At 41.0% G+C, this 12,355-nt stretch overlaps 1 protein-coding gene across 1 annotated transcript in view; it reads right to left on the reverse strand.

The window, feature by feature from the left end:
• Positions 1–12,355, reverse strand: part of hivep1 (HIVEP zinc finger 1) — a 286,849-nt gene that overhangs the window by 53,928 nt on the left and 220,566 nt on the right. The window contains 3 exon segments of the mRNA XM_078539188.1: positions 1,692–1,793; positions 3,033–3,208; positions 6,105–6,235. Coding sequence (XP_078395314.1) covers positions 1,692–1,793; positions 3,033–3,208; positions 6,105–6,235 — 409 coding nt within the window.

A 12,355-nucleotide genomic window follows, 5' to 3' on the forward strand; every position in this document is an offset into this window, starting at 1 on the left:
ACAAAAAGCAGGGGTAAGATCTTCATCTTCAAGTACCTAGCCATTTTACATTTGAAATTATTTATGGAATCAGATTTCACCACCATTTCAGGTACAATGTTCCAGATCCTGACAACTTTCTGAGTGAAAAAAATTCTCAACTCCGCTCTAGATCTTTTGATAACGATTTTAAATCTGTGATGTCTGGTTATTGACCCACTCGCCAGAGGGAAAAGTTTTTCTCTATCTACTCTCATCATCTTGATGATCTCTATTAGGTCAAGTCTTAATCTTCTCTGTTCCAAAGAGGACAGTCTTAACTTTCTTAGCCTCTCCGCATAAATGAAGGCCCACATCCCTGGTAATCCTCCTTTGTACCACTTCTAAATTTTTAACGCCTTTAATATCCTTCTGAAGTGTTGTGCCCAGAATTGTCCACAATATTTCAGCTGAATCAGAACCAATGATTTTGTTCTGGCATGGTCTGTTTTTATATTCTGTGCCTCCATTTATCAACTCAAGAAACCCATAGCCTTTTAAATCCACTTAACAATTTCCCCTGCCAGTTTTAAGAATTTATATATATTGATACTAATATGTCTCTGCTGCTCATCTATGCTAAGCAAAATTGTACCAATTATAGCATACTGTCATTCCATATACGTCCTCTCAAAGTGTGCACTTCACACTTCTTTGCATTCAATTCATTTGCCATGCTTCTGTCCATTTCCCCATCTTGCTTATGTCACTTTGAAGCCTATAACTATCTCATCGCTATTTACAATTTTGCCCAGTTTCACATCATCTGGAAACTTTATAATGCTGCTTCCAACACCTAGACAGGTTGCTTATAAAAATTGAAAAGAGTAATGAACCCAAAACCGGCCAAGGAACATCACTGCAAATCACCTGTCAATTTGAAAAATATCCACCACCACCCAAATTTGGCAGAAGAATGATGGAAGCTCTGGATACACTGCATAAAGGGAGTTTCTGCTGATGTTATGGTGACTAATCAGGAAAGCCCCCAATAAAATTCTGGCGATACTCTCTGCTTTCAGTGGACAGTTGATAATCGTACATAGTTGGCTGTCCTACCTCCACCTATGAACATCCATTCATTATTCTGAAAAAGTAACACCGAATTTGGATTCCAGCAGGTGTCATACGGGTAAAGGACAAGGTGAATAAGGACACCTTTGGCTGTCAGCAATATGGGGCCCAGGAAATTCTAACATCTGGGAAGTGCTGGCTGACGTTCAGTCAATTAACTAGTTAGGGAAGTGTCAGGAGGGCAAACCCTGCCAGAGTATGCCCATTAGCTTCTTGTGGAGGGCTGGAGGAGATGTCTGATCCTTGTGGCCCACAAGGAAACAAACAAAAATAAGTTACTTTTCTGAGTCACTTCTGGTCCCAGATCTGCCTGCCCTCACCAGGAAGCCATTATGGCTTCCCTGAGCAGGCCTCAAGTTAAAATTGCAGTTGGACGCAATGATCTAATCAGAGATGGTTTGCATATTTAAGGAAGGACTCCAGTGTCTTCCGGCTGGTGCTGCACTCACCTGCTCTAAAGAGCAGAATAAAATTGCAACACCAGGAAGGCGGCAGACTCGGAGTGGGTGTAGGTCACTCCGGTTATTTTAACTGCTTGTTTGCCTAGATTCCACTGGGCGGGCAGCATTAAAATTGGCCCTCATACAGTATGTCCATACCTGACTCATCGGTGTCTTGATCTTCAAATGGAGCCGTTGCCACTCCCATTTCCATGCACTTCTTGCTATGAGCTTTGGACTTCATGTGCTTGGTCAGGTTTCCTTTGAAAATAAGTAAAATACCACCTTGAGCAGCTTTGATGGGAGTGATAGAATCCATGTTTAGTCTCATCTGGAGCAATTCAAGTCAGTCAGGGCTATACATGCCAGCAAATTTGTGAATTGAGCTTCTTCTCTTCAATGTTCATTTTATCAATGATTCAATAGCTAACTCTAGTATGAAACCAATTATAAAAAGCTTTGTATAAGCGCAACAGAAATCATCAGAAAGGATCATCCTTCATAAGTAAATCATCATTTCTGCTTTTGTAGCAAAGCCAAGGTCAGGAGCCGCACCCGCAATACAGAATACCACCAAGGTTAAAAGACAAGCCAAGTCGGGAAATAGTGGTTAGGTGCCACCAAGCTTTGATTTTACATGTTTGAAGGTGTGGAAGGATGGACAGACTGAGGGAGTTAAGGAATGCCAGAGATTTCAGATCCTACATGAAAATGAGTTAGAGCAGAAAATTGCAAAAATCCTCTACAAAGTGGAAGGTGCCAGGCTGCCTCTCATTCTGGTTTTGGAACATAACTCCACATTGCTGTGTATCTTTTTGGTGCTACATTATCTTTTGAGAACCATACATACAACATACATTATGTTTAAGAGGGTAGAAAGCAAGCAACTAGCAGCAACCAGTGCTGATAATTCATGTCTTCAGTTCAATGATCCCTATCAGGTCTGCTGAAAAGTGTCATCTCAACAGGACTAATGCTCTTCACAGTTCAGTAAAGGAATACTACACAACTTAAAAAACATCGTCCTTAGCTCAGTGGCATCATTCTCACCCAAGCAGAAAGCTGCAAGTTCAAATTCAATCCAGGTCTTCGGCGCTTAATCTAGGCTGACACTTCAGTGAAATACTGAGAGTGTGCTGCATTGTCAAAGCTGCAGTCCCTTCATTTGAGCCATTAAAACTGAAGTATTCCTTTACTGAACCGTGAAGAGCATCAGTCCTGTTCTCACCTGGCATCCACAGATGACACTTTTCAGCAGACCAACGATAGGGATCATTGAACTCAAGACACCAATTAGGTCAGGACATTTACCAGTATTGGGCAAATTGCATTCTCCATCTTTGGGGCTCTGGCTTAAGAATGACACAGAGAGGGAATCATACAATAGTTTCAACAATCTGCATAATAGGTTCTATTTGCATGCTTTATGCAATGCCCATGTATACTGATAAACTGAGGTGTATTTAGGAGATGCCACTGTATGCAACATCATGAACTTACCTTTTGTTTTAAAGGAGAAGTTGCAGTAGTTGCAGTGATAAGGTCGAAGGTCAGTATGGGTGCGAATGTGTTTTCTCAGCATACTCGGCTTCTTGCAACGTATTCCACATTCCTCACATATGTATTTTCCCCTCCCACGGCCCCGAACATACACATACTCTTCATTTGATTTATATCTTTAAAACAAAAAAAAAGTTGGATTATTTAATGTTAGAAGTTGGATAATTTAATATTAATTTAGTCTTTCTGGTTCCTGAAATATTTATAATTGTATAAACAGTACAAGTGAAGACTAATAAAATGAACACACCCCACTTACACTAAAACTCAACTTCAGCTGCACATTTTCATGACATTGAGGGTAATTTTAACCCCCACCTCTACCCATGGTAGGAACTAATAAAAACATAAAACCTCACCACAACCCTCTGCAAAAATGCCTACTTTCAGTTTAACTACACCTGCATTGGGGTATCTGAGTAATCTGCTCTGAACAAGCAAATCAGCAGTACAAAATTTTAGTGAGTTTCTGTTCCTCAGATTTTGGAAACCCTTTGAATTTAACAGCAATCCATGATGGGCTGGTCCGTTAGATATGATTCTGCGATTGGGCAGCTAAACAATCTTGAGTGCGCTAATAGCTACACTAACGAACAATTTAAGATAAGCGGTTTAGCTTATAACATGGCTCATTTACATTTGCTAGTAGTGATGTACATTTAGACACACATTCTCTGCAAACAAAAGGAATACGTTAAGCCTTGCATCTTTTTTGAATTACCCGCGAGCTTGTTGAGCCTATAATTCCCAGTTGTTTTCTCCATGACAACGCTTCAGCCAATCAGAGTCGACTTGCAAACCAATCAGCGCCCTTTTATCCTGTAGTATAAATAGTTTGAAATTTGGCATTCTTGAATTTGTTCAAGAGTGCAAGGCAAAAAGCTTCAGCAACACTCAGGACTTTCTGACCCTCCTTAATGCAATTCTTGCATTTAATTGTCCCCTACTCCTTCTGATCATGAATCTCACTTCTAACATTTCTCTCACAATGACAGATCTGGTGAAACATAAGAGCACCATTCCACCATAGGTCTGGCAAAGTTATGGCAGCAGAGTGCTAACATCTACAAAGAAATTTATAGCCACACAACGAAGTCCTAAAAGTATCCTCTTACATTCAGTATGTATCCAATTTAGAAGACTGTTAAAAATGTTAGTGTTCAAAATACAATTTTGTAATTATCATACAAATGTCATTCCAAATTCTACACTGTGTGCTGGTTTTTGGAAATTTAAGATCGCTTGTTGATGCAGTTACTTCATAACATGCTTTGGTATTTGCTATATTTGGTATATATAATACCTGTCACTGGCTATGGATAAACTGGTCTACAATGGCCCTTTAATTTGCCCAATACACAGGTGACCAATGAACACACCACAAATCATGAGGCTTTTCTGTTGGTAAAGTGGAGCTGTATTTCCTCTTTCAACTAGTTTTGTTGAAATGAGGCTTTTCATGTTAATTCCTCCAGCAGTAGCTGAGCTGTGGCTTGAATAGCTTCAGCAACCAGTCACAGGTCCAGCTCAAAGACCAATGTCAAGAGAGAAGCAGACAGTAGAAAGAGTAATGGAACTAAACTAATGGGTTCAACACAATTTAAGCAAATTGACTGTTTCATTGTGTTAAATTTTCCGAATTACCACTTTCAGTACTGTCATGTAGTCTTAGTTTGAAGAGGTAAACTGTGTTTTATTATTAATGGTGCCTTCATTTGAGGGAAAGGAGTGTTTGTAGTTATTATTATGCTACCCTGGGGGCAGTTAGCTAAGTTGATTAGATGGTTAGCATGTGGCTCAGAATAACACCAACAGGGGGGATTCCGTTCGCATTCAGGCTGAGGTACATTTGGGACCTGCCTCCTTGCCCTGCCTCTGAGAGTGGAAGACAATGGCAAAACTGCCAAGAGAACAGCTCAGGATGAAGCATCAGCAGACAACGAGCCAAGGACCTGACTTCAGGCAGTGCACCTATGAATGAAATGAATGAATGAATGATGCTATCCTATTCTGCTGGAAGCAAAACTTAATATACCATGGAATTTTGGCCTCATCTGCTCAGACTTTAGGTTTGGTGGTTTGCTCTCGGAAGCTGCTGGTACTTACTATCAGTACAGAATAATACTTTTGTCTTGAACTGCTTGAAACATTAGTGCTTTTCAAGCTTCTGTTCTTACGCCAATGTTTGTTGCCTTTCCCTGCCAATCTCGGTCATCCTCCTTACTTCGCATGATTAAATGTCCCGCAATCAAATGTCCCATGATTAAACCTTCAGGAATGCGTCGGGAGTAGGCAACCCCATATCTGCTCTAAAACACAACACCCATTTATGCCATGCAGTATAAACACAACACCCTGTGCAGCTAGGTTATACAAGCATCTAGCTTATATAAACCACACCTAGTAGGAACATTGGTACACACTGACATTAATTACTGTAATTAAGCACCAATTATTAAGGCATTATTTAAATATACCCTACTTGTGCTGACAGATAATGTTCCATTTACACCGGGATGTAATCCAATCTCAAATGATAAGAACTTTTCCACTTCCATTTCTCTCACTAACTATTCTCACGGCCCTTGTAAATGGACTAATACTTCAGTGTCATAGCTTTTTTTGCTGTGAATTCAATTACTTGTGGTTTAGGGCAGTTTCATTTCAACCCAATTTTCCTTAGGGTCTTTACAGTAAGTCAGGAGATTTTCACCTTATTTGTAAGATTGTGCCCTGCCATGTTAACTTAATTAAATTGTCATATTGGTTGAGGAAAGCAAGCTAATGTAAAAAAAGAACATTGAGTTACTCCTTCTATTTGCAACACTTAGTCAGTAAATCTGGGTGCCTAATAAATTGAAGAGTAGTACTCTGACCAGAGGAATGTGTTACTGTCCAGAAATGATCATTAAGATGGAAAGAAACAAGTTACAGGAATGACTTTACCACTCTGCTTTAGTAATCCTTATTTTTTACTGGTATAAAGAAAAAGTGTTTTAAATATAAACTTACCCCCCATCGAAGATCCTGATTCGCCTTGGTTCAATTGCAGCATGCTCTTTATCGGGATCGCTAACTTCTTGGTTTTCATACTTGTCTTTACTGTTGTGTTCGCTGATTGCAGGTATTCGACTGCTCAGTGCCTGTCCAAAACAGACAATTAACTTATTTAGCTGCAATTACAGGAGAATACATTTTCCATATAGCAACAATATGATGGAATTCGATATTGAATAATGACCAAAATATGACTGAATTTTACAAACATACGAATTAGGAGCAGGAATAAGCCACACAGCCCCTCAAGCCTGCTCCGCCATTCAATAAGATCATGGCTGATCTGATTGTAACCTCCCACCTACCTCTGGTAACCTTTCATCACCTTGTTTATCAAGAATCTATCTACCTCCGCCTTAAAAAATTTTAAAGACTGCTCCACCACCTTTTGAGGAAGAGAGTTCCAAATACTCTGAGAAAAAAATTCTCCTCATCTCTGTCTTAAATGGGTAACCCCTTATTTTTAAACAGTGACCCCTAGTTCTAGATTCTCCCACAACAGGAAACATTCTCTCCACATCCATCCTGTCAAGACCCTTTAGGATCTTAAATATAAGTTTTATCTTAGGTTTGATAAGAAAAAGCAAGGGTCAGAAACGAAGCTTTTCATTAAGTAAGGCAAACATTGAAGGATGAGAAACCCTTTACCTGCAGTAAACTTTTAAATAGCTGTTAATGGGCAAACTTAAGCACAAACAGGAGGGGAGTATTCAAATAAGTATTTTATACAATACAAAACAGTACATGCCCCTAAAAGGGAAAAAGCTGCACTTGTGCAGATAAGCAACCATGAATAAAAAGGCAAGAGACAGTATTAAGCTAAATGAAAAGGCTTACACAAATGTAAAGAAAACTGAAGATCGTGCAAACTTGAAGAGCTATGACAAGTTACAAAGGGAAAATAATAAAATGTGCAAGAAAGGAGTATGTAAGTGATATTAAAGTTTTTGCAACTATAGTGAAGGAGCGGTATGGGAAATAGTGGGCTTCTTAAAGAGAGATGCAGGTGAGAGTATATTGGACTGGAAGCAAAAGGCAGACTTGTTAAATTAACACTTTATCAGTTTCCACAGTGGACCAAGAGGGCAAAAAAATAATAATACTTGAAATAAAAGCGGAAGTTTTAATCACATGTGGCTTCCTTCAGGCTCAGGTAATGTCAGGATCAGTTCATGAAGCTTTGCTGTGTTGGGCTGTCAAATGATACAAGGGGAAATAAGTCAAGGGGAGGATTTAAGATTTTTTAAAATGGTAATAGAGAAAATGATGGGACTAATCTCCAGGACATTATGGTTTCTACCTCAGTATTTTTAAAAAAGGTTGGGAAATTGAAGATACATTAGTTGTAATTTTCCAAAGGTTTTAGATTCAGTTGTGTTTTTGGATTGGAAAATTGTTACTACATTGCTTAACACAGAAGGAAGGGAGAACAGGAAACTATGGACCTGTTGTTTTAACAACAGCTGTGGGGAAGTTATTGGAATCTATCAGTGTTGCAGTGTTGTCGTGACTGAGCATTTGAATAAGTATGAGATGTTCAAAGAGTGTCAACATGGATTTGGGAAGAGTAAGCCATTTGCATTTAGCTCATGATTCTAGTTAATCTAGTTAAATTTTCAGGAGGTCACTAATAAGATGCACAGAGGGTGTCAATGAATGCTGTCTATATAGACTTCCAGAAAGCATTGATAAGGTTCTACACAAAAGGTTATTAACAAAAATGTGAACACTATGATTTGAAGATAACCTTGTGACATGAGTTTGTAATTGGTTGGGTGACAGAGTAGGGATAAACAGTTGCAATCCTATTGGTACATCAAGCCACTCCTATTTTCATTAACAATTACTGAAGTGATGCAATTAAGGAGACAGTGCATGATGCAAAAATGGCTGTGTCCTTAGTATACATCCTAAGGAATTCAAGAATTGGGATGCTTTTGTTAGAGATTCTGTCATATATTCTATTGTTATTACACCTTCTTTTGGCAAAATACCTCTCTACATACACACTGAGTATTTTCAATTAAATATTTAAGCTGATAAATGAACTTATACTGAGTCTCAAAGTGACCACTCCTTATGCATCTAATCTTCCATTTAATTTCCCACATATTTTGCCTACACGATTAGGTCAGATCAGTAGTCAGATGACAGTGACTTTCGAGAGAAAGGTTTCATTGTCAACTATTGACACCTCACATCACCATCTGACCACCCAACATTTACCCACATCCGATTGTCCCCTCGCACTCATGCTTCAATCACCCTCCACAAATGCTGTCCTGCCCTACCCTCCACACAAGGAATTACGTACACACACACCTCTCTGCTTTCTCTCCTTGCAGGAGAGCACATAACTTGGTGAGAGGCAAAGACTTGGGGTGTGTGGGGGGTGATGGAGGTGGCCTACCTGTAACAGGCACCTTATTGGCCATTGGCAATGCAGGTCTACCTGCTCCACTGGGAAAGAGATCTTATTCCAGGAGGTTGCACACGTCAGTAGCAACCTGCCATGAAAACCTGAGCCTCCTGAGGCACTGGTGCTCAGACATGTTAGGAGAGCTGATACTCTACCTGTAGATCCTGTGCTGGGTGTCTTGCCTCTTTCCAGCTGGATTTCAGTGTCCATTTTCTTTGCTCTCTGGAGAAATGTGACTGGAGAGAATGCAGTTGGTGCTGCTGGTGTTGCTTCTCCTCCTATCCCTCGTCAGAGGTGGAAGGTGGAGCTGTGTAAGCTGCTCCCATGCCATGCTGTAGGCTGGCAGCAGGGAAATGCAGCTGGTGAGTGAAGAGCTAGACACATGAAGTGCCTTCCAGGAAGTTGGTGATCACTTGTCAAGCAGCGATAGCACTCTCAGGAAAGAAGTGATTTGAACAGCAGTTCAACCTGACTATAGCTAGAGCTCATCAGTTTCATTGATCAAAGCCTTCTCAGCTTGTCAGTTTCACTGAAGAAGCTCTTTCCACTGTGCACTCATCTCAATGACCCTGGCAAGTTGTTGACAGACTGGGAAAGATCCACACTGGCTGGGAAATCTAGAATTGAGGGTTAAAATAGTACTTAATTGGCTTAAGTACCTTAATTGCTTGCCCAACAGTTGCACGGGTCTTCTCTGGTAGCTTTCATTCCCGTCCCTGTAAAACCGGGAGAGGGCGGGGTGATTTTGGGAGCCCAACCCCATGTCACTTTTAATGGATTTAATATCCTGCACAAGCACACGTCCATCTCCCCTTGCCCAGGAAAATCCTCCCTCCCCCCACCATCATTTCTGCAGATTGGTTTTGAACTCCCCACCCTCCCAATCCACCAAGTGGGGACCATGTTCTCTGACACTGCTGTTTTGAACAAGTTGAAATAGCTTGCCATGGTCCAATTATATAGTTCCTTTAGAATCCTAAAAGCAACCACCATTTCACCTTTCGACCTTTTTTCCCCAGTGAGAACTTGCCCAATTTACAATTTGCTCTTCACAATCCATTACCTCAATCAAGCAGGTTGCTGTCTTCTGTATCCTTTCAATAACTGCAATATCCTTTTTGTACCCTGGCAACTAGAACTGTACACAGTGTTGCAAGTGTAGTCACAACAATGATTTGTAAAATCATTTGTAAAGATTGCCTCACTACTCTGACCTTTTAAAACATCACAACATCTTACTCGTTTTACTCAATCCCTTGAGTATTTTTGTAATAGTTCAACTTGTCAATTAGTAACCCTAGATGTCAATGTCAATGCACATTATTTTCTGTCTACAATTAATAATCCCTTGCTGAATTTATTGTTCCCATGTGAAGTACTTTGCATTTCTCTACCTTGAATTTCATCTGTTATCTATCTGCCCAATTCTCAAGTAAATCCAAAGTCTCCTATAACTTGGTCTTTTTAAATAGTCATTTGGTAGTACAGAACTTGGGTATTGCTGAAAATGAGACATGCTGTCAAAATTTTTCATTTTGCACTTGTCAGGACAAATTCACAAGAATACCAAATTTCAAAGGGAACAATAATTTATACTACATGAGACGAGGAGGCTGATTGGTTGGCAAGTAGACCCTGATTAGTACAGGTGTTGCCATGGAATGCACCAGGAACTGTTAACTGCCTTGCACATCCATCGTAAAACATTTCCACAAATTCTCATTTTATTTTCCATTTCTTCCTTGATTAGATGTGAACACCGGCATTAAAACAATTCTATTCATTTTTTTAAGCTGCATACGATCCAAAAGACTGCCCAGGCAAGTCTGCAATGTAGCTCAACACCAAACTTGGAATGCTTTACAAGTTAAGCATGCTATATTATTGTTGTTGATGTCACTGGGTATAGAAAATGTCACACCCAATTCTCCTGCAACGTAAGTGTTATATTTCAAGGAATATTGCCTAGGACTAAATGGTCATTATCCTGTGCACTGTACCTCCGCACTCAAAGGACTGCTTCAGTCTCTACCTAGAAATTACTGTGCTCACACTTTCCAACAGAGGACTACCTTGAAATGGAGTGCACACTGTTGGCTGGATCAAACATATGCCAGGACGGGTCAGGACAGAGCATGAAGATACCAATCAAAGCCAGTGTTAGGGTCAGAAACAGTGCTCCTTTGCAGTTGAAGCAGATATCAAACTCTGCAAGGTCTACACCAGCATTGCAATGTAGAATGGAAGAGTCAAAGTCCAAGTGCGAAGTTTAAACCTTCATAAAGAGGAAGGCTACAAGAGGTCTCTGTACTCAAATTTAAAAGCAGTGGTGTATTAGTTGATATTTTGAATGTTCCAGTACTGAATAACAGTTAATAAATGTTGAAGGTAAGAAATTGCTACTTGTGAAAAATTATTAGAAAGTATAGAAAGGTCTGGTGCCTGACCTTTCACCCACATGGGAATGCATTTCAACTCAACTCAAACCATCTCCTCTTTAAAGGTAGCACATTGTTCCATTACAGTTTTGCCTGCCAATCTTTGATTCCAATTTACCTAGGATAGATCCGTTCTCACCCCACTGAAATTGGATCTCCTCCAATTATGTATCTGTACTTTAGAATTCTTTTTGTCCTTTTCCATGGCTAACCTAAACCTTGGCCAGGAGTTTTAGAGTAGTGGGGTTTCTTGGCTAGCCATCCGGCGGGAAACACATTCCTGCCAACACTGCCTGCCCTGCAGCCATTCCGTGCTCCAATGAGCGTTAATTGGCTGGAGGCAGGATTTCTTCTCCTCACTCGGGAGGAAGTCCCACCTTAAAGAGCTGCCAGCCAACCTGATTGGCCAGCAGCTTTCTAGTCCCTACAGCGTCAGCGGACAGGACTGGGACTGTGTCCAGTCCCCGAGGCTAAGTCCCAGGAGTGCAAGAAAACATAAGTTTTTGGGGTCTCAGGGCTGCAAAGGTAGGGGGGACCTGGGGGGGGGGGTGGATAGTCGGGGATTAGGATGTCAGGGGAGGGAGGTCTAGCGGCCACCGGACCTTAAGGGGTAGGGCACCGAGGTTAAAAGGGGGCTTCTGATGGAGGCATCCCCCCTACCACCTTAGGCCTAAATCTGATTATTTCTGGGCTTCCCCCATACCTGGAAACTCCTCCTGCTGGCCTAAAAAGTGAGGTTGCGTGGGGGACAGCCCTTAAGTGATCAATAATTGGCCACTTACAGGCATCAGTTGGGGCAAGAGTGGGTGGCCTTTCCAGCGTAAAATCGCTGAGAGGTCGGGGCAGGTGGGAACCCAGTGAGAAGCCTATTCATGCTATTTCACACTCACACCCCTACCTAGAAACCCGCCGGCAGGGAGCATGAAATTCAGGCCCTTATGACACTATGATCACTGTTTCCTAATGTTCCTCTACTGACACTTGATCCACCTCATTGCAGCAATTCCTCCTTCCTCGTTATGCCAGAAACATGATCGAGAAAATTCTCCTGAGCATACTTTAGGGACTCTTCCACTCTATCTTTTGCACTATTTCTATCCCAGTCTATGTTAGGGTAATTAAAGTCCCCCATTATCACTATCCTTTAGTTTTTGCATCGCATTGTAATTTTCTGCAAATTTGCTCCTCCATATCTTTCCCACTAGTTGATGGTCTATAGAATGCACCCAGTTGTGCAATGGTACCTCTATTGTTTCTTAACTTTAACCAAAATAGATGATGTCTTTGATGCCCATAGCTAGCACCTCCCCCCGCCCCCCGCCTCCCCCCCCCCCCCCGCCCCCCACCCC

Source organism: Cetorhinus maximus, chromosome 3 (assembly GCF_964194155.1).
Source record: "Cetorhinus maximus chromosome 3, sCetMax3.hap1.1, whole genome shotgun sequence".
Taxonomy (NCBI): Eukaryota; Metazoa; Chordata; class Chondrichthyes; order Lamniformes; family Cetorhinidae; genus Cetorhinus; species Cetorhinus maximus.